At 32.9% G+C, this 27,003-nt stretch overlaps 1 protein-coding gene across 3 annotated transcripts; it reads left to right on the forward strand.

The window, feature by feature from the left end:
• The first annotated feature begins 16,983 nt into the window (after positions 1-16,983).
• On the forward strand, positions 16,984-25,105 carry LOC127870237 (uncharacterized). Of its 3 annotated transcripts, none has more exons than XM_052412883.1 (6): positions 16,984-17,072; positions 20,687-20,732; positions 21,256-21,615; positions 22,064-22,204; positions 22,883-22,925; positions 23,258-25,105. In XM_052412883.1, the coding sequence occupies exons 2-6, from the start codon at positions 20,690-20,692 to the stop codon at positions 23,436-23,438; spliced, it is 768 nt and encodes a 255-aa protein (XP_052268843.1). In that variant the 5' UTR covers positions 16,984-17,072; positions 20,687-20,689; the 3' UTR covers positions 23,439-25,105. The 3 variants fall into 3 exon arrangements, with proteins under 3 accessions (XP_052268843.1, XP_052268841.1, XP_052268842.1); XM_052412881.1 differs by lacking the exon at positions 16,984-17,072 and adding an exon at positions 18,790-18,917; XM_052412882.1 differs by lacking the exon at positions 16,984-17,072 and adding an exon at positions 18,894-18,999.
• Positions 25,106-27,003: the final 1,898 nt, after the last annotated feature.

The following is a 27,003-nucleotide window of genomic DNA, read 5'->3' on the forward strand; positions in this document are numbered from 1 at the left end:
CGACTTTACACTGGGAAACTAGTCTGCCGTTAGGGCCCCTTTAAAATCGGGGGCCCAAGGCTGCAGCCTTGTTAGCCTAGTGGTTAATCCGGCCCTGCATGAAACTTCATTCAGTTTAGTAAGCTATTTAGAAAAATATATTAAATTTTCTGATTTTTTAATAGCCTACGAGACAGGGTATGCAAAATAGTGCAGTACTCTACTATTTCAGTCTGGGGCGTTCTATAATTCCTGCAAACAGAAATTCAATTACGATAACTATGTTTGAATTATTTGTTTGAATAATAATCGGTGTGTAATATTTATGAACAGAACACAACAACACATATTTTAATAAAACGCTGAGACACTGAGAAGGGGAGACCTCTAAATCAATACTTTTTCTGTCTAGAAATAGTCAAGACAGGCATTCAGACAATGTCTCTTCGTAGTTTTGTCACAAGTGGCGCCATAAGAGTTTGTATAGAGGTTTTCTAAGATTTCACCTAGTGACATATGTTTTTACCACACTTTACCAATTCAGATTTAGCTGGCTAGTTTCGAAAAAAAAATTACAAAGTTTCGTCAAGATTATCACAAATGGCATATAAAGTTATTAGAAGGTTTAACCTGTTGGCATTATGTTTGAGCCAATTTCGACCAGATTAAAAAAATATATATATTATGGAAATAAAAATTCTGACAGAGTTAAATCAAGCAGGACAAAAAAATGAAGCGTCCCAAGCGGTAGCAAATTATTTTTAAGATGTCACCTGGTGACCGAGATTTCGACTCAATTTCACCCGAACTCGAACTACGCCCAGACGTTTTTAACATAAAAGGTCGTTGTGTCATCAATATTGTGTCATAAACGTGGTTTACAGAGTAACAACAATGTATTTCCATGATTTTACAAGAGGACCAAGTTGTTGAACCCTCTTGACCGAAATTGATCAAGATATTTTCGAGTAAAACATTCTGATATAGATTAATTTAGATTGAACAAAAACGTAGGCCTCTAGATTTGTAACGAGCTTGACGTTCGCAACGAGTAACGCACGACGCCGGCCTCAAAGAGAAAACATACTTAATCTTTTAAACTTCTTGCTACTATGAGCTAAACAGTGCGGATAATTATGTCTATACGTCGCTGTTTGCTTTATTTTAAGCTTTCGATCATAAAAGAAGAAAGGCTTAATTTTGCTTTATTTGGGAAATTATGCGAAAGCATTCACTTTTAAGAGAAAACGGCATTTCCGATATATAATGGTCTATTGTAGCTTCAATTGTCGCACGTAGCTCTGAAACCGCATCCAACACTGCTGCAAAAAACCAATATCGATTACAAATATCGATTACATAATAATGGAAATCAGCTTACGTAAACTCCAAATCATCGTCAAGATAAGAATTTACGCTAACTTATGTCAGTTAAGATTTTAGTAATACGAATACTTTGATAACAGATGGCACTTCGATAACAGAGAACAACAAAAGCCACGTGCGAGCGGCGAGTTTTTCAGTTTGTTTGCATTTATGTTCTGTTCATTTGGTTTTCAGACACCAAACATTGTTTGGTCGATTAATGGTATAGTACTTCAAATTTCGAAAACAGAAATTCGTGAAAAAACGGGGGAATTTATACCAAAAATTATAAAATTCCATCGATAATCATCATGATTTAGATTATTAGTACGTATTTAAACAAAATAAAAATACTTGGTAAAAAATCAAGAACGTGCCAACTATTCCAAATAAAAGATCAATATGTCCATTAATGTTACAACATGTTTCATTTTAGTTTACTAACGTAGTTGAGGAAATTCAAATGTTTAAAGAGTCGGATGCCAAACTTTTATGGACACTTCTTTTACCGATCATCTCAATGACAATGACACTTGTATTCCAGATAACTCGACACTTTTTACCAGATATAACACACTCTATTAAGTGAATCAGAAATGCGGAATTCGCTGTGGAATACTGTTATAGTAAGCAGGCGATAAATAAAAATGTATGTTCTGGCGTAAAATAAAAACGAATAACCAAAATATTTGTATCCCTTTGGAATATGATTATGATTTTGTATAAATGTGAAAGATACATGTGAAAATAATTCGATATGACTGATGAGTACAGTCTATATGCCCATACTTTCTCCAGTTTTCGAGTCTCCGATGGATTTTCGCGTAGTACACGAGCTTAAACAATTTTAAATTACATTCTTTGTAGCGAAACGGCTGATCTAAAGCATATATAAGTATGTCCCATTGAAGGTACTAAGGCCATTTACTTAATAATATACTATATAGCATGTCATAAAACATCACTCTGCTAAAACTGCAACTTAGAGATAAAAATCAGCAGCGATGCAGGTCCAAAATTCTAGTGGAACTTTTTGGCTCAATGTCAGTAAATTAAAACATTAGCAATAATGGAAAGAACGGTCGATTAAATTACACGATAGTGGTGCCAAAGTTGTGCGTACACGTCGTTGTTATTAATATAAACACAACACATTCTGCATATGAACTTGGATATACATGACATAATTATATATTACAGAATGAGCGAATCGGAGTTAATGCATGTTTCCTTTTATTCGTTTCTTTCCACAAATGACGCATACAAGATTTCATAACATATCTAAATTTAATATCTAAATTTAAAGCATAAGCATACGACACTTTAACTACAACAATTGATATTTTCGTTAAAGGGTCATTTTAACAGAATTTGTCATGTATTGAAGTTTGTCATTAAGTGATTTATATTGATAAATATAAACATTATATCATAAAAATTCAAGTAAAAAAAAATAAAGAAAAAAAAAGAAAAAAAGTAACCCTCGACGAGGCTCGAACCACTGACCCCTGAAGCAAAAGTCTATCGCTAAGACCACTCGGCCATCCGTGCTTATAAAATGAGTGATGTATTGTATACTTTATATAAGCTATCTTCGTAGTATCACAAAATATAACAACAGATCTCTCTAAATTATTCAATCGTTTCGCGTTGCAACGCTTTATAATTTTAAGGGTTTTTAATCGTCAAAAGATGCATACAATGGATATTTTAGAGCATGGTAACTGTTCAGTATTACTGTTTCCTGAAAAATATCATAACTACAACGAAAATTTGCGAATCTGAAACAATTTTTTAAAAAAGGTGGTCAATTTATCAAAACGTGAAAAGACCCCTTTAATAACTTTTTGTTTTGATGTTTCACTTAGTCAGCTCAATATTATTTGACTGAGATAAGGTTTAAATGTAATTAAGCATGATTGTATTTATTGTTTCTGCTTTTTTTCCATGTTTTTTTATATTTTTAAAACAAGATGTGACAATCATGAAGCCACATGTATACCGCATTATTAACCCTCAATCGCTTTTCTCAACACTATTTACCAGTACATACTTGTTAGTCTACTTTATTAATTAATGCGCAGTTTTTTTGTACCGACAGTTTTGTATTGGTATCTTATTCACCAAGTATAGCGTTACTTTACATAGGATTTTATAAAGAACACGTGTGTATTTGCCGCTTTAGGATCCCTTCGCTTCCGTTATCCAGAGGCCTGTTATAATTAAAATAACACACAATCGTGTTAATTCACATTGTCCGTTGTATTTTCATCTCTATGAATCTCAAGTTACCACCAAATAAAAACAAGTTCACTATGTAGACAATTATTTCCGGTTGTCACTTGAAATATATTACTTCAGAAATAAGCATTTGAATCTTATTAAAGAATTGCACTTATAATATTAATTGTATATATTAATAGTAATGAGATTTTTTAAAACAAACAACGCCATTGGTTTTATTTTACCTGTGTATGTAATTACGTTATGCATAGATTCCCAATGTGTCGCGCTTGACAATTCAAATTGATTCGTTCTTGAAAATGTTTGGTACGAATAGCCATAATATACATAAATGCATTTCAGGTAGAAGATAAAACTCGGTTATCAGAGTGCCCAATTTGTTGAAAGTCTCTGTTATCCGAAGTGTCCTATATCGGGAATCAAAGTATCCGCAACTTCATGAATTTCACCTATTAAAAATGCTCTATCTTCGTTTATATTTCATTGAATACTATCAAAATTCAAGTATTTAAACCACATTTATTACTCCAAATGCTGGAATAGCAAACAATTTCTTGCAATATTTCTAAGTAGTTTTTTATTGTGTTGAAATGTTTACTGTTCACCCTGTTTATGCTGTTTTCCGACCGAACTTTCATTTTGGGGGCACAAATCTACCATTTTACCGTGATTTGTTTTCTTCCCAATATAAAGGGATACACCATTTATCAACTCGACCAAGTGCCTTGTCCCGAAAAATGATCTTTAGGGCATAACTTTTGAAACCAACTGAGAAACTTATCTCTCGCGCGTGGCTTTTGTTGTTCTCTGTTATCGAAGTGCCATCTGTTATCGAAGTATCCGCATTACCAGCGTGTTTATGTCACTTTAATAAGTAGATTTGTTTGACAATTCGAAAGAGCGCCTAACGTCAGATATATCGGCAAACCTGTGTATATTGAATATTACGCAAATGACGCATACACACTATAATAATTGAAAAGATGTAATTTAGTTTCACTGTATTATATTGTTTGCAATATTTTTAAAAGATTCGTTCATCTGCTCGAGTTCTGTGAAACGGTACTCTTAAGACGGACGTATCTTTGCTATACTGTGTAGTCATGAATCCATTATTCTCAGAAACCTTTATAATTTCCTTTCCAAACATTGACCAAATTGAAAGTGCAATAAGACCTTATTAGTATTTGGATTTTTAGGTTTTTACTGAATTAAGGAAGATTTCAGTACCGAGAAAGTCTTAACAACCACAACGAAATTCCTATTTTAACCTGCTGTTTCAGAAACTAATGTTTAAGTAGCAATGGGAAGAATTTTTCTTTGAACAAAATTGTTTAGGTAAATCCTTGTTTTCATTTTATGAATACCTGCGCCGTAAGAATTGCTCAAAATATTTTTTGCTTATAAAGATGGGTTCAGCGCAATACAAATTTTATCATGTCGGTACTCACGAAATATTTACGCCGCAGTGGCGTTGTAGATATGATGTCTGCCTAGAGACATGGGCGATTACTGGTTCGATCCCCAATGTGGGATCGTTTATTAAGATTAAAAAAAACAACACCAAATTGTGGTTCTACCGAGTTTACGGACTTCAAAGCGTTATCATTAGCACTAGGTTAATGTAAATAATATATTAACCTAGTTTAATATAGATAGCTTTCAATAATATAAATAGCTTTCAATAAAGTAAATATTTACTTACAAGAACATCATCAGCATGGTAATGTATTGAAGAAATAGCTGACATGTGAACGTAAGTTGATGCGTTCATTCCGACGTGTATTAGGTCCTTTCGCGCATGTGGCTTCCTTATGTGAAAACCCGATGTGTATTCCAGCACACCTACTTAATTTATTTACGATACTCACGAAAGCTGGGACGACTTTGGAATTATAGCTGCAATGTCCGGCTATTTAGTTTCTTGAAATATATTTTTGCTATGGTATTGTAGTGTTTGTGTTGTTGTTTGGGGGCAAGGCCCTCGTTTGGCCATTCCCGCCTTAAAATAGTATTCTTTTTTCCCCTATTTCAGCTAAAAATTCCCCCTTCGATTTTTTTTACTTGTATACCTATGTTGCCAGCTGGTATTGTGCTATTCACCTTTGATTAAATGTATATTTATGTAAATTACATTAAAATATAGCAATTTTAAGTGTTGAATGGTTGTTGAAAAGATTTTCTAAAAGTCCCCCTTCCGCCCAAAACGACGCGAAATTCCCCCCTCTAAGGGCCCCGGCCCCAATCCCCCAAAGTGTAGCAAGGGCCCTGGGGGACGGTGAAAACCCCACCTGTCCGGTATAGTGACCATCAACCAATCTTACATGCACCTGGAACTGGGATTGGGGATTGGACCCGGGTCGTCTAGTTGAAAAGGGCGAGTATCAAGCCCTGCGCTTACCTGAACGCGTGAATGTTAAGTGAGACATTATGTAGTCCGTTCATCCATCCATGAAAAAAAGTCTCTTATCAGTGTCAACGTTGAATCTTTAAGCCTTTTCTTATTCCAAGCTTAACTGTAAGATGATAAGTTGCACTTAACAACGCTCTTATTGGCAATAAGTTAGTTGTTTATGATAAGTCCATTAAGATTGGCGGCCACGTCAATAGTAGGGCTCACATGGGTAAAACATATCGGGTCTTCGGGTCGGGTCGTCGGGTCAAAATTTAAATACCCGAGAAAATTCGGGTCGGGTCTGGTCAGATAATACATTACTCAATAAAAAAAAAACTACATTAATTGTCATAGCATGTCTTAGCGGTCTAAGGTATTCAACTGTTTGTCAATTATATTGATTAGAATATTATACAGTCGATTGGTGTATAGCGGATTTTAGTGAATAACGGATAGGTTAAACGTTTTTTGCAAAATACTTTTATTTATGCTAAGATTTATAGTTTTCTATTAATTGAATACAAAAAGCCTACCATTGTTAAGTCGATTCATGTTTTTGTTGACGTGTATCAATGTTTACAACTGTTTCTTTTTTCGAAAGCAAAACAAGGTCACGTTATGTACGCACCGTTTTTGTGGCGACAGGAAAAGTGCAGACGAATGGTTTCTTGAATTTTGCAGATTTTGTTTGGTAAGCATATTGTTCATTGATGTAATATTTTAGTATTATGTGTCCTTTACAAAATTAAGAATGCTCAGAAACCAAATTGATGCGAACCACATATAATAAGCATGAAAGCTGCAACTCGGGATTTAGTGAATAACGGACATGTGGTGACCCATATTCAGGAATGTGGGGATTGTCTCAAAATAACTATAAATTCAATGGAAGTTGTCTAATACACATGTGGTAAGCGTGTGGCTATGATATTTATTACTGAAAACATCATTTTTAATGAAAAATAATCAAATTATAACGAAAAATCGATTTCTCTGAAAACATATTTTTCACTATCAAATCTTTATATAATTATAACAAGGTATTCAACTCAAAATGACCCGAATATAGGGTGCATCGCTTTGAACAGCCAGTACTTCATCAATTGTGCAGCGATTTCCATGAACTTGGTCTTATTAAACGCAGAAATGAATTTAATTTCTGGAAATGTACATATATTGCAATTATTTGTTAAAAATGATGTGTCAAATTTCAAGAAATAACACGAAACACATGTAATCCGATAAAGACCTAAGCGATCCGGTATTGTGTAATCAGTGTACCATGAAATTCGCGCTGTAAACAAATATAATTTTTCGGAAATTTAAAACCGTTGGCATGTTTCAATAGGAAAAACATGTGTCTTTCTAGGTTTAATGGTTTAATTACTGAATGCATTGTATTAACGTTGAAATGAGACTCGAAGTCCTTAGCTATCCGTTATACACCAATCGACTGTACTTTATGAATGAAGTACTGAACTGCATATAACTATCTATTAGGTTTACACAACGCAGTTGAACTTAATCAGCAAATGTTTGTATAACTTGGAATACCGATCAAAAGTGCATGTATAGGAAAAACAACATGTGAAGAAAAAATGAAGCTTGTTTTATTTTGGAAGAGAAGCAAAAAGCTGTTTTCCATCCTTTTGTCGAAATCCATTTTTTGTTTGTCCATCCCTATTATCGAAATGTAGGCCTATTTTAAACCAAACTATTTTTGATAGCGTTTATATCGAATGCTAACCACTCTGACCCAAAACCCGATGTACGAAATCGGTATCCTGTCGTAGCGAATTATTCTATTCCTATCGAAGTTAACAATTTTGAATGACAACCACACAATGCGAAATAGGTTTATCCTTCGTTCGATGCTTTGAAAAATATTTATAAAAAAATACTGTTAAAACTACCACGTCACAATTGTTGTCCCTAAAATCCTGAGAGAAACTAGATAGTATGTTTCCTGAGAAATGACGTCACACTAGATACGTCATAAATTGCGTAATCAAGTAAATGAAAATAATAAATACGGAAAGCTGGTTGATATACCCCCGATACACCGACTCCGTTCGAAGTACGTTCTGAACAATTTGACTAAACGGGTTCGAACTGTGTGAGAACGGAGTGATCGTAGTAGCAACGTGTTACGAGCTGTCTTCGAACTTTGTGGACGGCCTGGAACGGGGTTGAACGTGAGAGCTGTTTCAGAACTTTGAGCTTTCTCAAAATTTTCTTCCGATCATCCCGTTCTACAATTAATCGTAGTATCAACGTACTGGGAACGGAATGGACGTACTAAGAACGGATAGGTCGTACTAAGGTCGGGTTAAGAACGTGCCAGAACGTAGTGCGATCGGACCGAAATTACCTGTACGATGCCACACCGATCGAGTCCGTTTCTAGTCCGTCCAATCCGTTCTCAGACAGACCGACCCCGTCCGCACTACGTCTCAAGTACGATCTTGTTTCGTGTAAATAAATAGAAACTAAAAAATAAGTTCTTATAACGTTTGCAACACGTTCTATAAACTCTCAGTAAGTTCTTAATACGTTGTACTCGTTTTAAGGAGTTCGTAGTAGGTTCCAAGTAAGTTGTACTCGTTCAATACAGTTGTTACAACGTTCAAACCGTAAATACAATACGTTCAGACAATGTGCATATAAATAGAGGTCGTTGTCTCAAAAGTCATCATTTGTGATATTAAGTTGAAACATTGGAGCTTGGAGCTGTTAAATTTTTAAATGTAGGTTTCGTGAAATTTATGTTAGAAGCAGAGCAGCAATATAATCATTTATTGGGACGAGAAAGAAAACGGAGACGACACAGAACTTTAGTCGCACTGGAGGTATTACAAATGTACGTCCGGTCGGCACAAAGCGTGAAACATAAATGAGAACTGGCAGGAAAGTAGTCGGTTTTATAATCGCCGTGCAGATCGTAGCTGCTTTAAGGAAGTTCCGTACGACAAACACAAGTGGTGACTTCGAACAATATAAATTAAACAGAAATAAATTTAAGCAAACGTGTAACACAAAAAAGTCAGAGTTACAGCGATCGAAGCGTGAACAGTTATGTAACAATAGCGCCAATCCAACGAGATTCTGGGATCAATTAAAAAAGGCTAATATGAGTAGAAACGATTCGAGTGATTTGATTTCTGGTGATGATTGGTATGATTATTTCCGTGAATTATTTGACAATGCGGAAATAGATGATGGTAACCATATCGACGCACTTCCTGAACTAGCAAGAGAGATAAATGTCGACTATTTAAACCTAGATATAACGGATGAAGAGATCTGCAAGAGCTTAAAAGATCTAAAAAGCAATACTGCAGCAGGTTACGATGGTCTCTGTTTAGAAATGTTTAAGGTCACTGGTTTTACGAATTGTGCCATTTTTGACAAGAACTTTCAATCATATATTTGAAACGGGTGTATCTCCAGAAAACTGGAGTAGCAGTATCATTACTCCCCTTCACAAAAAAGGATCAACCTTAGAGCCAAACAGTTATAGGGCAATTTTGCTATCGAATAGTATAAGCAAGTGTTTGTCAATATTTTAACAAAATGACTTATGTCATGGTGTGACGACAACATGGTCCCTGATGAATCACAGGCTAGTTTTAGGTCGGGATACTCAACTGCTGAAAACATATTCAATTTACACGCTATCATTCAAAAGTATATTACAAAACAAGGAGGTCATACGTATTCTATGTGGACTTCCTTAAGGCTTTTGACAATTGTAATCATATGAAGATTTGGCAATGTCTATCGAGAAATGGTGTTAATGGTCGTTTATTAAATATGTTAAAATCTATGTATAGTCAAATGAAAGCATGTATAAAAGTTAAAAATGGCTTGACAGACTTCTTTGACTGTAAAATAGGTACAAAACAAGGCTGTTTGTCGTCGCCGATTATTTTTGCCATGTTCATGAATGATCTGGGTAACTTTTTTAGATCAAAAGAAGGCGATGGAATATATGTCTTTCCTGAAATCGATAGATTATTTGTATTAATGTACGCTGATGATGATTCGGGACTAGTAGATACAGCTGTGCAATTGCAGCGACTTATCAACAATTATATCGAAGTTGTCTGTGATAAAGTTAAAATGAAAGTGAATCTGGACAAGTCCAAGATCATGGTTTTTAGAAATGGTGGTCCTCTACGCCGATATGAACACTGGACATACAAAGGAGCAAATGTAGAAGTCGTGTCTTTTTATAAGTATTTAGGTGCGTACTTTACACCGAAGTTATCATGGACAATGACGACGGAGACGCTAGCAAAACAAGCCATGAAAGATTTAGGAAGCATTTATAGGTGCCGGAAACATTTTGGATATTTTAGCCCAAAACAAGCGTTCAAACTTTTTGACGCTTTGATCACGCCGATTTTGTGCTACTCTGCCGAAATATGGGGCTTCCAGTACGCAGAATGTATTAAACGTATGCACATCAACTTCTGTAAACGGCTTTGTGGTTTAAACAAACATGTGTCTAATTTCTTTGCATTGTCTGAATGTGGACGGCTGCCTTTGTATGTGACATACACGGGTAAACTCATAGCATACTGGGTCAGGATTCTTCAGATGCCAAAAAAACAGATACCCGAGACAAATGTACATGCTTCTTCGAAACCTCGATTCATCAGGCAAAACCAATTGGGCTACACATGTGAAAAGAGTACTTTTCGAGAATGGCTTTGGCTATATTTGGTTAGCAAACGAAGTCGGAAATGCTAAAATGTTCATGTTCTTATTCAAAAACAGGCTTAAGGATTGTGCTCTGCAAAAACTCCAAGCTCAAATGGATAGTTCTCCTAAGGCGAAATATTATCGGGAATACAAAACATTACTTAATGTTGAACGACATATGTAAATTGAGTTTCCTAATGCATTAAAAAGATATCTTTCAAATTTCCGATGTTCCGGACACGAGCTCATGATTGAGAAAGGCCGACACTTAAACATACAGCATAATCATATATATTTTAAATGTTGTCTAATGCGAAATGTCTATATTGTAGAAGATGAGTACCATATGTTTATGCAGTGCCCATTGTATAACACACTATACACGATTTGTTTATTCCGCAGTGGCTGAATCAAATAGAAACTGTTCGTTTGTTCAATATGCTAATGGCCGATGAAAATGACAAGCACATATTTTTGATAGCCAAATTTTTGTCTGAATTTAATAAAGTACGAAGACATTTCATTAGCACACAGCATTTATAACGTTTGCATTAGATGTCCATTTTTTTCCTTTTTCCTTTAAAATGTAAATCCCATGCATTTAGACTGCCGTAAAATATACACATATATATTTATGTGCCTGCTAATATGTAATAATTACGTAATTATCATGCAAACTAGCTTTTCATTTTAATACTGCTTGCTTGTATTAAATTGTTTATTTATCTTTGATATTGAATAATGATTCTTAGATAACTTTATACGTATGTTACTATTGTGCATGCTAACTTGTCATAGGTATTTCATTATTAGGTAAACCATGTTTAATGAATCATACGCTGTCGCTTACCTTGTAAATATGTTTATACTTGCATTTAGATATTTAAAAATTTTGAAATTATAATGTATAGCAGTATTTGTTCTACAAAAGTACATGTGTGTGTTGCATCATATGACTTTGTATTATTTAACTACTCAGATTATTTTTATATAATAATGCAATTACACTGTCTGTATTATGGGCTGGTGGCCTTTGACTGCAAAATAAATATTCGTATTCGTATACTACGTCCAAAACGTACTAAGAACGTAGTAGGACGGCGTGAGAACTGCCTTTGAACGAGTTACCACTGAACAACGAATAAAGAAGAACTGCGTACGAACGTGATCGAACTGACTGAGGACGGGCTCGGTCTGACTGGAAACGGTATACCAACGGGGACTTTGGAAAAATTGATCCGATTTGAACTGGATAAAGACGGGATAGGACGGGATAGGAACGAGCTGCACGTAGCGCGAATTGTGTATGAACGTCATTCAATCATATTGTAGATTTTTTCTGACCAAAACTACACGTTCAAGCAAGTTCACATCCCGTTCTGCATTTTCTTCATAACGTGGTCGAACTGTCTAAGAACGTGCTTGGTGTATGGGCTCCTTTGTATATTGTTAAGAAGAAAAAAAGGATGATATATAATATAATGATGACATTGATGATGCGTCACAATAAATTTCAAATTTCAAATATAAGAACATGTTAATCGGCGCTTAGGAATACGCACTTACGGTTAGATCGCGGTGACGTGAGGTACTGCCGGAGATCAACTTGTTTATCCGACCCTGCGTTATAAGGTCAATGATTGCAACAGAGGCAGGATAAAACTAATTAAACTCGACGTTACTGCTTTTGGTGCGTCACTTCTATTGATTTATGACATTTTGTTATAACAACACTGCTTAAAATTATAAAGGATGTGATTTTACTTCACTTGTTTAAAGGAGATAATTTGGACTAAACGTTCAGCATGCAATCTTGTACTTCGTAGCTTGAGACCTGAATCGGCATCGTTCGCAAAAACTTTGAACCGGATCCGCGGGTATTTTTTTTTATCCGCAGATTCGGGGTTTTTCGGGTACCCGTTTGAGCACTAATCAATAGTACACTCACATTATTAAATGAACATATAATGCAACAGCGGAAGCATTGTCATTGGTAAATCTTGTTAAAATCCGATTGTTTTTGTATCTAATGTAAATGACAGAATGCCTATAAAATACAAAAAAGGCATTCAATATTAAACATGAATTTATTTAAGCTTGGAGTATCGCCTTGGAAAAGCTTCAGATTTTTTAACCAATTTAAATGTATACGTATGCATAAACCTTTACCTCATAGCTTTGCAACTCAAATATAAACAAAACTATTCATTATCATGGCAATGACGGACAAAATGTTAAATCTGCAATTACATCCTCTTGCGAATTTGGATTAAAATTTAGCTGTTAGCTTTAAGTACTTTAAGTAGCGCATTCTTTCTTGAATAAAAAGCTTTTCTGCACAAGTCTCTAATTTTGTCTACTTTCGATTTAGGAAGCTCTATTGAGGTTTGTACTATTTCTCATTTGATTCGTTGTTGACTGTTGTTTTACATAACAATTCTAAGGCTTCCCTGGATTTTTTTTGCTTGTTCATTTAAAAGTTTTATTGATTTACTCATTGGCAAAATTTATATCTTTGCACAATATCTTGATCCGATTTAACGCCAAAAAAGTGCCAACATGCCAAGGATTGGTATATGCCATTAGAACCACACAGGTGCTATTAAATGCGACTGAATTAACATTGCTAATGAATTATAACGCCATTTTGAAGCAATACAAATTATTTATAAATGTTCTTTCTACACCAACACATTACATTATAATAAACGCTGAACTTCTTTTTCAAACAATAAAACTACATCATCAAGAAGAGAACCGCTCTTTGTGTTACTGCTTTCTTTTAATGATGCTTTATAATGATAGTGAAGAATGAGTGTTTTAACCTCGATTTAACTTCATGTTTTATAGTTGCCAATTTAGTGCGTTATCATGTGTTTTGCTAATTTACATAAATAAATGTTTTGTTTTTTTTTAACGTTTAACTTGCTGTTTTAAACAATTAAAATGCAATTGCTAACAATTTTTTTGAATTTGGCAGTTGAAATTCATGTTTAGTATCAATTTTTAAAATGAATGAATGTGTTTGCATATTTAAGTGTTATGTCTTCCATCGATTATTCAAATGTCCAATGTAAATAAGTTTGTGTTGAAGATGGCTATTCAATTTCATGTTTATGCATAAATGTAATGTGTAATAATGTGTTTTGCAATGTAATATGTATTAATGCGTGTGCTGTTCGTCGATGTTTCCAATGAAATTATTGAATAATTATCACTTTAATTATGATGATTATGGTGATAATTGTTTGTGTTATGATCATGTGTTAATTGTTATTATTTCCATAGTGTTAATATTGTTGATGTTAATATTATTATTATGTATCATACTATATATTCTTATTAAATTTAACATGGTCTGTTTAATGTTAAATCGGGATCACCGCCTTAATACTGTAAACGCAAAACATTAGGGGTTTATAACGGTTTGATGGCAGACCGAAACTTACACTTATTTCAGGATAAATCACGAAGTTAACCGCAATGCGCGTTAAAATTATAAATCGATTGGGTACATGAAGACAGAAAATGAAAACCTGAAAGCAAAAACGTGACGCGTAAATCGAATACTATATCCATTACTTTAGTGTACTTGTATATTAAGTATCGGAAATCTATTTAAACGAATAAGGATGGCTTTTAAAGTTTACAAATACATAGGGTCTATAATTTATATATATAATATATCAAACTATGAAGTTAACGTTGTATCTACAGACAAGTTTCAAACGGACAATAGTTAAGAAGATCGTAAACATGTTTCATCTACATAACATTAAATTGCTAAATAGTGGGATATTCAGTCGTAAATAGCGGCAGGTTAGGTTGTGTGTTAGGACGCTCTTGGAATATTTTGAAAATAAAAGCATAATATATGTTGTGTATGTGATAACTATCAAGGAATAAATTAGGTTTTTCGTTATGTATGGTGGCAAACATACACGTAAAGATAAGATCAACGAAAGATAGGGAAACGTACACTCTTGAGTAAAGCAAACTTTTTATTTTTTTTCCGGATACAAGTGCGCATGATTGTGTTTTTGAATGGAGAAAGGTTCGGGCTTCTGGAAGACGCTCGGTCATGAAGAATCTAACCAGCCAAGATATGTTATTATGTTGCAGAAGATTGTAGGTAGGCGTTATACAATATAGCAAAAAAATAGAGACTTTAGACGAGCTTAAAGTTAAATTAAATACATATGAAAAGGATCTTAAGAGTCTGTAGATTATTGCTGATGATCGTAGTACTTCAACAGATGAAAGGTGGAAATAAGTAGAGGTAGACAAAAGATAAAATGTATTATGCTATGTCCACCTTTGAAGCGGAGACGAAATCATTAAAATATGAGGTAGTTTGTCTACAAGATCAGTCAGTGAGAAAAAATTAAGTTGTTTCCGATATTGAAGAATCTGAAAAGGAAACACATTTCGAAATATAATCAAAACAAAATCAGTTTCTTGTTAAGAAAATGAAGATTTCATATAATAACGTAGATAAATTAGTACGATGAATGGTTACCAGCCGGAATGGAAACTCGAGGAGCATAGAAGCGAAGTTCCGTTATTTTAAGGACAGAGAGTACGTCGGAGAGCAGGCGAAAACGTTAAAGGAGACTCGTTTTTTATGACCATCGCCATAAAGAAAAAGCAGACAAATGAGAAAGCTTGTCCCATATATGGAAGCGGCAAAACAGCAATGGATAAATGTCTGAATATCATACGACACGCTTAATATCGACGGCCGTTCGATAAAGGACTTGGGCTTCCAGGGGCTCGTGTGTGGATACTTAGCTGGAATGTTTATTGGCCATCTGCGCAGAAAATGGACGATCCCGATTTGTCATAACTTGTATCAAGTCATGATATTATTTTCTTGTACGAAACATGGGCTACAGATACCAGTGATATCAGTTTGTCGTATATGACAGTTTCAACTATTTGCGCCCCCACATGGGCATGAAAAAATAAAATAAAAATTGGTGTAGAAATATAAGGTCAAAAATACGGTTCCAAAATTTGTTTAAAAATCTGTAAATATTTCTTAAACTTGAACAAAGATATTAATTTGTGTGTTGTTTATATTTGGCCCGAGGAATCACCAGCATACAGCGGAGTAAAACTTGTTTTTTTCGATACTTTAAAAAACGATACACACAATTATACAGTTGGGTCCGGTTTTTAATACAGGTGAGTTTAAAAATATAATATAGTTACTTCCCATAAAATAACGCTCATTATACAACTTACGTTGCCTATGACAGCTTGCTTGGCATATTGCCTGTTAACCTGAGGAAATGTGTTGCAAACTTTAGGATTTGTTCATACTCATTGAGAATTCATTCGGGCCGTTATGGTTTAAGTATATATACCAATAAACGAAACACATGTACTATTTAATGTGCATTTGGCCATGGTGCATTACTATAAGGCGGAGATTTCTCGATAAAAGATTTAACTTTAGACCTTCTTTATACAAATTCAATTCTCTAATGTGATCTGTTAACGTATATGTTCTCAAAATGTTGCAAAGTATATCAAATATGCACTAGATATAGGACAATAAATTACCGTGTAATACACGCTCCAGTTGTTTTCTTTAATATATACACGTTTTACAACAATGCACATAACCTCTTCTAGAGCAGGTATTTATTCTCGTCATACTGTTTCACGAGGTTCCTGTGACCGTAAATGAGCGTTTATAACTACAAAATTTATGTTCAAATCAATAAAATGATGAATGATTTAAAAAAAATAATCATATTATATAAATAAATAAATACCTAAATAAATGAATACATCATGTATACAACGCTGATATGCCCCATTTAGCATGCACAAAAAGTTTGAAAATAAATATTACTTTCAAGCTTGTAGGCACTACATTTATAAATTGAACGTTTATGTTTTTGTTTCACTGGTGATTAATTTTATGTACGATTTGAAAAGGTAAAATTAAGTATTTTTCATAAAACCACGATAACACGCAAAGGCCGGAAGTGGCATCGAAGCATGGATTGAGCATGAGTGTTTGTCACAACACGCCTATGAAATATATGTCTTACATAATTGTAGGATTATTGTATAAGTGTTTTTGGTCTTTGAATCTACAATAATACAAAATATATTGAATTATCGAATCTTCAGGAGACGTACATGGTTTGTATGATATGCAAGAACGTATAGTTAAACGCTTTATGTAGTAATTCGCATTAAAGAGCCGCTTATCAAACTGTATAACGAGCGCGATACTTGGAATGTCTGCATTATATCTTTAAATATTGTCAAATATTGACGCATTTGCATTCTATTCACAAACACAGATAGCGTTGGAGTTAACTTCCAAAATTACGCAACTTTTGACTAAGGATCATCTAAACAAGTAAGGATTTAGTATTCGCCCATAGATTAATGTCTCATTTTTACTTACTGTCTGTTATCATTTTTTACAGTATTTAATGTGATTTTGGCAAATAAAATATTAGACGTTTCCTGCTTATATAGACACCATTTGATAAATATCACCGCCATAAAACAAGTGTATTTAAACCATACTTAAAGATACACAATGAAAATCTATAGTTTGATGTGCTCTAATGGTATATACTTTCAATATGGAAAGCAATAAGCAAAGGAAAAGTTGCACATTTAAATTGATTACATTTATTCTAAAATTAAAAACAATTAGTGTCAACCATAATGCAACTCGTATTTAGGTCGTTATAACAGTGCTGGTTCTTAACAGTTCATGCCATCTGTTATGTACTAAACAGTTCATACAAATACAGTGAGTATCTGTTAACACGATCAAATTGACTCTGTATTAAAGTGTTTCTGAAGTCCAAATGAAGAACATTATGTTTATTTACATACACCGTTACGGTATCAACCATCTAAAACAGTTGTTTGACACTACTCACATAACACCGTGATCAATAGCAATATACGATCGATCGATTTAACCATTACATAAGATAACATATCATTACAACAAGCTGCCAAGACTGAACAGTTGTGCGCACTCATGTATTGATAACAAACTCGCACGTTTGATAAAATGCAATAATGTATTTATGTATAAAGTGTAGTTTTGTTCGAACCGGCTGGCATGTCACAAGACATTATAAGCTATACAGCTCAAACTGAAAGTAAAGTATCTTTTTATCAAAAGTATTTGAGTTTAAAGAAGAATATTTACGGCCTATACATAAATGATTTTATGAAATTATGTTTCATTTTCATAAACGTTAATTTAGATTGTCAGTTAAAAACAATAAGTACAGTAGCAATACCAATACACAATAAATAATATAGTAAAATTCTTATATTTGTACTTTTCCTGGTATTTTTGTCATCTCATATAAATAAATACAATTGGCATTTTATAAAAAAAGAAATATTCCTAAATCAATATTTTAACTACTGACTTTGCAAGACAGTGTTAAATGTGCAAAAGAAACCAATTTTACAGCACATTCTGTCAATATGCCAGTGATTATTGCCGAACGAGATCGCAAATTGAAATAACTCTAACGATCGCATTTAAAGAGACATTTTCACGTTTTGGTAAATTGACCTTTTTTTTAGATATGCAAATTTTCGTTGTAGTTATGATATTTGTGAGGAAACAGTAATATTGAGAATTCACCATGCTCTATAGTATCCATTTAATACATTTTTGTCGATATAAAACCTGAAAAATATAAAGCGTTGCAACGCAAAACGATTTAATAATTTGGAGAGTTATGTTGTTGTCGTTATATTTTGAATAACTACGAGGATTGCTTATATAAATTATAAAGTACATCATCACTCATTGTATGAGCACGGATAGCCGAGTGGTCTAAGCGTTATGCGTTTGCGTCAGGGATCAGTGGTTTGAGCCAAATTGAGGGTTTCTCTTTTTCTTTCTTTAATGTTATTCTTGTTTGTTTTCATTAGAGCTTTTTAGATCCAATCTTTACATTTATCAATATTAAGCATTAAATGACAAACTACAATACATGCCACAATCTGTGATAATGTCCCTTTAACACAGTAACTTAAGATAAGGTAATCGTTTCAAAACATGACCCTGAACATTAGATATCAAATATATTCGATACTTTACACCGTAAAATTGGACTGTAAGACCGATTAGTGTGGTTAAATGATATGATTATGATGAGCCTCACTTCTTAAAGAAAGTTATTAGTTCAGTAAACTTATGTGCTACAAGTTTTATCAAGTAAGTGAATACTTTTCTTTTATTAAAAAAGAACAACAACAACACCCTGAGCAACAATAACATGATACGTTCGAAATCTACGGTAGTTATGTTATATATACTTATATAGATATATATTAAGTTACGTTCAATATTTTTAATTCTACCTTGAGAGTATGATAACAATCAATTAGGTGCCATCCAGACGTTATTTATGTTTGCGTTATCAGTAAGTTTGCTCTTAAGAAACTCAATATAGGCAACTACAACTATAAATAAAGTCTGATTGCATTGGCCTTTACACGATTGTTTATATTTTAATATATTGTTCATCAAATATTGAAACCGTTAAACAGATCCATAAATTCAGTGTGCTACGTGTGTGAGCTTTTAAGATATTTAAAACAATAAATCGATAATCAACAAAAATAAATAAATTATATTAGGTACAATCAGCATTGAAATATATTAACATTATTAGACATATTCAATATAATTTCCGAAATTCCATCGGCGTTTGTGAAGAATTCAATACAGGATATAAATATTAATGGCCTTACTTCATACTACCACGGTATTATTGGCACTACTCAGATATGTGCGTTTATTTGTTTTGGTTGCTAAGCCTTCAATGGTGATAAGAATTAGGCTTTGACATAATGGAACGCTTTTCTTTTTGCTCAGTAAACGTAGTTTTATAATATGCCCATTCGGGTCCATTGTGAGGAAATGTTCTCATCATTTCACGAATATTACACAAAGTAAACGTCCTGAACAAGAGGCTGCGCGAAAAAAAAAATGTTGACAGCACACAACATAATAGTCCTGTTGTTGATATGACCATGCAGTGGAAATGAAATAGCGTGCAATCATCAAAACCCACAAACATGTTAATATACGTATTTAAATATCACGTTTAAATGATATACAGAGCAATATAAATTATATGCCGGTAGATTTTCCCAATTTGATATATAAATCGAAGTAAAAAACAAAATGAATCGATTCAAGTTTGAAATAAACACCGATTTAATACGGTCATTTGTCAGCGTTATATAAGGAAGTATTGATTTATACCACAGAAAGTAAAACTTGTTTTAAAGGGATAGATTCATAGATTGTCGTTTTTTGAAACATTTTATAAAATGTATTTCGTAATACAACTGTAATTTTCATAGTATGTTTAATAAGTATTATGAGAATGAAATTTAAATAAACAATTTAAACAATTAGCGTATTCGCAATCACTGACTCGCTAAGGCATTTTGAGTTGACAGGGTATTGTAATCGCTATGTTAATTATACACGAATGTTTTTCAATTATTGACGAAAAGCATTACCGATATCATTGACGATAATCTATAAAAAAAAACGCTATCATAAATATAATTTATTGACTTTAAACAATAATCGGACTACTTTCGTTATGTGCTTTATTTATGTTTCGTCATGAATTGCCGTTCGTACGATATCAATATTTAAAATAGGTTTATCCGCATTACAACGTTGTATGTTTATGATCTGAACACTTCCGTTCAACGTCAATTTAATTTTGAATGGCATTTAGAGACAAGCACGTTTGCGAAATGAAAAGATTAAACAAATAGATTCTTCCTATGTGTATGCAAATGTAAAACTTACACACTATTTCACATGTCATTCCATTTTCAAGAAAATTCGTTGTTTTGCATTTTCGAGGTGATATCGATTTCCTGTTTTGCAGTTTATGGTCGACATGTTCGACCATTGGTGTTTATACATTTAATGGACACTCACGAATGTTGTTTCAGGATATGTTTTTCCAGATCTGGGTGTTCATTTTTCTATGGCTTGCAGGTATTACTTTATCACGATATAAAATGAAAAATATAAAAGTGCTTCGTTTTCCTTTTGCTAATTGCCGAGAAAAACATACCTATTCCAAGAGAGATTATGATATAAATAAAGTAATAGATGTTGTAATATATTTTCATAAAATAACACTTTGTTTCGTTCATAAGAAAGTTTAATATTCCCTGTAACTGATGGTCAAGACAATTCGTTTCTGAGGGATGTAAATAGTCGATCAATTTTTTATATAAATACTGTAAACGTGTTTGATAGTTTGGCTGTTACTATTAAACCTGTTTTTTTGAATCTAAATAAATGTCGAATAAGGTACCTATCAATGGTTTGTATATACATGTATAAGCAAGTTTGTTTAAACAAACCAATAATATAAAATGACTTATTTAAGAAATGCATCGCTTCGCAGCAATACAGTATTTTCAAGCAATAAGTAATTAGATACATCATATTTGTATTTCAATATTGTATATTGAAACCATAATTAATTAAACTCTATTTCATTTTCTTGCAGAGGAAGTACACAGTTCTCTCCAATTGAACAAGAAGAAGGGGGACATACAGCTTCCGATTGAGTGTTCATTGAACAGCGATATATCTTTTAAATTTACTAATAAAAAATTCAACAGAACACAAACCATTGCAGCATGCAGCACAAATATCAATAGCTGTTATTTAAGTGATAAAATCCTGGCTCGAAGTTACGCAATAGCGAAATCTGACGTCGGTGGAATACTTTTCATAATTGGCGTAGGTGAGGATACGTTTGGGACGTATACATGCTATGAGACGTACAATCATACGAATTCTGCTGCTGTTGATATTAGTGGCAACGATCTTCAAACTTTTTGTTCGACGGGAAAAGTCATCACAGGTATTGTTGAGATCTAATCACATTTTCCTGGCAGTGGAAATTGGTTAATTTGTTGAAAAATCGGAATCAGATACTTAAAAAATTGTTCATGTTTGAAATCAGTATATGTAAGCCAATGTTGCGAGTTAATTATTATGTATTGTTTTTGTTATTTGTATTGTAATTGTAAACACATGTATGATTGTATGTAAATACTGTGCATGTATACACATTCTCAACGGAAGAAAATCAACACTTTTTGTCGGTGCTCTTGATATAAACCTAGCTTATTAAAAAAAATTCAACACGATGAAACGGTCGCAATTGATTATATTATCTGTAAATTTACATTTAATTTCTTGATATCATGACCCCTTTATTATTTCACTGCATTTTGTATTAACCATTGACAATAGGATTGTAACATACACTACATTTATTCTTTGCAATAATTAAATTTGGTTTACAGAAAATACTCTCAACTTCATCGGAGTTGTGCTTGATGGAGTCCAGACAGTTTTGTTGTGTCTTGGATTCGTCTTTATTCTTTGCATAACGTGCAAAGTGACCTGTTGTAAAAAGAGAAAACTGCTATGTGAATGTCGGAAATGTAAGTCATGTCATGATCCATAATGTCACGTAGTTTACGTCTACACACCCACAATACCAATCACAAATGCATTTCATAAAGTGAAAACTTGGATACACGAAGCAAGGTATGACGGAATAAAACTGAATAGAGATGCATGTCGGTTCGTCCTTTTTCCTGATTAAGTACAATACGTTAAAAAGTACGATACTATGAAATCGCAATGTAACGCAAGATGTGTAACAGCCAACGCATTTACATGGCCCGTGTCAATGTCTGTATATAACTGAGATAACAAACATCAAATCGAACTAAACAAATTTCAAGTATCATCCCAGTAGACCACACAGTTTGCAATAGGCACAAAGCAGGTGTTTTGCTACCATTTAAGATGTAGTTTGAGATTTGAATTGATATTTTAATTTATTTAATTATTAATAAGTTACGCTTGTACACGCTATGAGATGTAAAATTAACATTTATTATAAGAATATTGCGTCATTAACATATTTACCGAAAGGATTCTACGAAAAGCACAATACCAGGAACATATTGGTGTCACTTTTGCCTCTGTCGTTGTTTCGCGTTTCGAGCTCATTTTGGTAATAAGTATAAGATTATGTATCACAGACACTTAATCATGTTTAAAGCATACACATACATTTTGTTGTATAATTTTCAATTCTGTTTTTTAACCAGGTTGGCGTGAAAAAGGAGGTAATTCTGACAAGAAAAGGACAGTGTACGTTAATTGTTTAAAGTATTGTTCAGATTATTCAGATTATGTCGATTTGTCAATTTTCTTGACACAATATATAAATTGGAATTAATTTTATTTTTCCAAAAAACTAATTAAATTAAATCTTAATCTGCAGCAGCAGGCTCACTAAATAATTTGGTTTTGAGTATATTGCCCCATTTTTTAAGATTAATTTATTAAAAAAAATACTGGTAACTGCTTCTGTTATTTTGTGACAGTTTTGGCAAATATATACATGTGCTCTTCCTTCATGTCTGTGTATACAAATATATTTACAATTGAATAATAACTAATAATATGGTGTTTGTTTCCAGTTATACGAACACTGAATCTGAACGTGAACTAATGAAACCTGCCGAAGATATGGAAATAAATGATATTGTACGGAAGTACAAAGGGCAGACACCCCATCACACTCCGTCTGCGTACGATGCTATTGCTACTTCAGCATATAACCCGTTGCGTAGTCAGAGTCATCGATACTCGTTTACCTAGCAGTTATGCCGAAATACAATTATCTATCGAAGTTAACTAAGACATATTTCACGAAGTGATAAAAGTTACAGATGGCGAAATAATTTTGTTTCATCTTTCTGGATTGTACCTTTGTTTTAGCTTATTAACAGACAATCTCTATCTAGTTCAGTTATCCTTTTTCAAACTGTAATTCATGTAAATTTCGAGCTCAGATTTTATATTTAGACCCCTTATTTTTTAGTACAAGGCGTTACTGCTGTTCTGAAGATATAATGAATATACTATGCTTGGTCAATGTCTCATTATAAGACATGGTTTTAAATAAAATTCTACCAGATGATTATAGGAAATACTTTCCTGATATTGGGTATTGAGTTTAATTTGTACCCCATATTAATATAAATAACTTATGCATTACAAACCTGTAAATGAACTATGTGATCAAAAAGAATTTCAAGTTGTAATGTTCTTTATGCAACATAGATATCCACATCGAAACGCGGATTAAAATGGTATATATACTAGTAATAAAAGAACGCACTTATATGATATAAAATGAGTATTGTAAGGTATTGCGTTTAACACATTCTTAGTTTTAAATTTTAATGTTTGCTCGTGACTCCTTTCTGTATTGATATTGAGTTGTCTACTTTTTACAAATCACGATAAAGCTGTTGCTTTGCTCAAAGTATCGTTAACGTTCTTATTTCACTATTTAGTTCCATACCAGCTTGGGAAGTGTATTGTTCAGACATGGTTTGCTTAAACGACTGTGACAACACCTCTATTATAAAGTGGTAACAACATATTTTATAATTGGAAGCTCTAGTCCTTACAAAGCATATCCCCACATTGAAATTAATGCGCCCTGCTTATAAATTGTAAAACAAGGTGACATTCATTTGATCAACATTTGAAAAAATAGACGATGTAATATAAGTTGGAACTTGCATAGAATTTGACTGAACTTCAATTCCTTATGAGTAGGTTATTACACCCCCGAAGGGTTCTTACAGTCGTGTTGCAACCTTTTATAACACGCCTTAACGCTATTCATTTATGATTCCACAATCAAGGAATGTGATCACCGTATATTCTAACATATTGCACAATCGACCAAGCAACATGTAATCCGCATTTACCAACAACGATGACCAATCATATCTATCAATGGAAGTATCAATCAGATTATTTCAATTAGTATGCCATGTAATTCTGAAAAAAATGTTTAATGTTTTTGACCCAGCTTAGTGGTGCTTTTTTCACATTTGAGAGTACCGGTAAGCTCAATAGAGTTTGATTTATTTGTAGAATTGCGTTTAAATCTCACTTGGACCGTGTTTTTTTTTAAATTTGATTTCTATTCATGTTTAACAAATATCAAGTATGCTGTAAAATCGATTAAATATATGCGAAATATGTGAATATTGTGATTTACAAAATAGGTCTGTATTTAGAGATACAAAAGCCGAAATGTCATTTTAAATGCATACTTGTATCGATGCATTTCTTGTTAATTTCCGATCGTTTAAAAGTTTCAAAATTGTTAATCACACATATATATGTATTTATATAGTTCTTTAAGTACCCGGTACGCTACTTTGTTGTTGTTGTGCTGTTTTCAATCAATGTAGACAGTGTTTCCATGAAGGGACAATATGGTGAAATGAAAAAATGCAGATATATTCGAAGATTTACTTCCACAATTAATAACACATGCAAAAATGTATACAAGCATATAACAAACATTTCATAAGTGTATGTATTAATATCTTATTATAAATGTATCGATAATGTCGTGTGTTTCAACAGTGAAGTGGTAGAAAACAGTAAAAATAATGCTAGTTATTTGCCTGTTTACCAAGTTCTAGCCGCAAGTCGCCAGATTAGAATTTGGCCAATATATTGGCAAGATAAACACTTGGACTAACTGTCATATAGATTGAGTTAAATATGTGGTCAATAAAGTGGTAACACGATTTTCTAAGATTTGACCTGGTGACCTGGTTTTTGGACACAAATGGAAAAGATTAAAAGTACTCCTACGTATTGCCAATATACACATTTTGAATAAGTTTCATCAAGATTAAGTAATAAATTATGCATATATCGTGAAAACAAGGTTTTACCTGATGACCTTGAAGAAGCACTTAACCAAGCTTTAAGCTCATTCTAGATATTTTTTAAACAAGGATTTTCTAAACTTTGAACAGGTAACCTATTTCTTATGCACGGCGTCCAGATTGAAATTCAAACGTGTTATTGCCAAGATGAACATGAAGACCAAGATATATAAAGATCGAATCATAAATGTAACCAATGGCAACAAGCATTACCTAAGCTTTGACCTGGTGACCTATACTTCGGACGCACGTTACCAATATTCGAACTGGCATAGAATAAACAATTTGACCAAGTTTTATCAAGATCGATTCATAAATAGTTGTGTTATTTTCAAGTTAAACATTCTTACTAAGTAACATTAACAGTCTATGAAATATCTTAAGAGGCAAGTTGACGCATACCACAAACAACACACGCACACAACACAACGACTACATTTTCATAATAAACTACTGCATGGACAATAAATGTATACTTCTAAAATGTAGGATATTATATATATTGTTTTAAAACGAAAGCGAAATAGATCTAACTAAACTATTATTAATATAATGTGTATATATTTCCTGTATGCAAATACGTAAATTCATGGAACATGTATATTTATGTTTAACAGTGTTTGCAGTTACGTACTAATTTAAGGTATGTATATAATATGCATATTGTAGAGTCGTTTCTTATTCAAATAAAATTGAGTCTTCTAAGAATGTGTATATATATATATACCGTTTATTGCTATGAGTACAATTAAACATTAATATATGGAGAGAAACTAAAGATAATACAATTCACTTCTCAATTGAGCTGCTTTAAAAATAAATGTTGCACGATTTTTAATTGCTTTTGCGTTGTCAGTTTTTAAGAGTTCGATAAATTGTAACATATATGTGTGATTCCAATAATATCTATATATGTATATATATATATTGGTTTCTAAGACTATAACAAACTGGACATTCGAGTAAACAATTGAACTCATCTTCGAGAACGTTACATCGTTTACATTTTTAATTATGCGGTGAAAAATGCAACACTTAATATAATGAAATGGAAATGGAAACACGTAAGAAAATAATAATTTGTGATTAAGTGAACTCTTGCATTCTCGAGTGGGCATACGTGTCATTTAACTTAGTAAACAGCTCTACGTAATATGTTTATTGTTAAAAAAAGAATACCACTTTTGTTTGATCGGGGTGTAAGATGCGGATTCGATTTTGATAAATAGGTAAACACACATCCATCAATAAACAATAATATGTAACAAAGAGATATTTGTGGTATGGATATTTCTCCACATTTAAAATAAACTATTTAGTCATAGCATTTGCATGTTAACAAAAAGAATTGTTCATGTCTAGATCATGAACATACTGCATTTTAATGCATTCACTTAAATTACATCGAACATTTAATCGTTAAAAAGATATTATAATGAATTTACAGATTTCAACAGCAA

This window comes from Dreissena polymorpha, chromosome 2 (assembly GCF_020536995.1).
Source record: "Dreissena polymorpha isolate Duluth1 chromosome 2, UMN_Dpol_1.0, whole genome shotgun sequence".
Lineage (NCBI taxonomy): Eukaryota > Metazoa > Mollusca > Bivalvia > Myida > Dreissenidae > Dreissena > Dreissena polymorpha.

Coding starts and splice junctions, on each gene's coding strand:
- LOC127870237 (XM_052412881.1), top strand. CDS start 18,897: ATGTGCTACAAGTTTTATCAA. Junction 18,918..20,686: donor TGTGCTACAAGTTTTATCAA/GTAAGTGAATAC, acceptor ATGTTGTTTCAG/GATATGTTTTTCCAGATCTG. Junction 22,926..23,257: donor TCTGACAAGAAAAGGACAGT/GTACGTTAATTG, acceptor GTTTGTTTCCAG/TTATACGAACACTGAATCTG.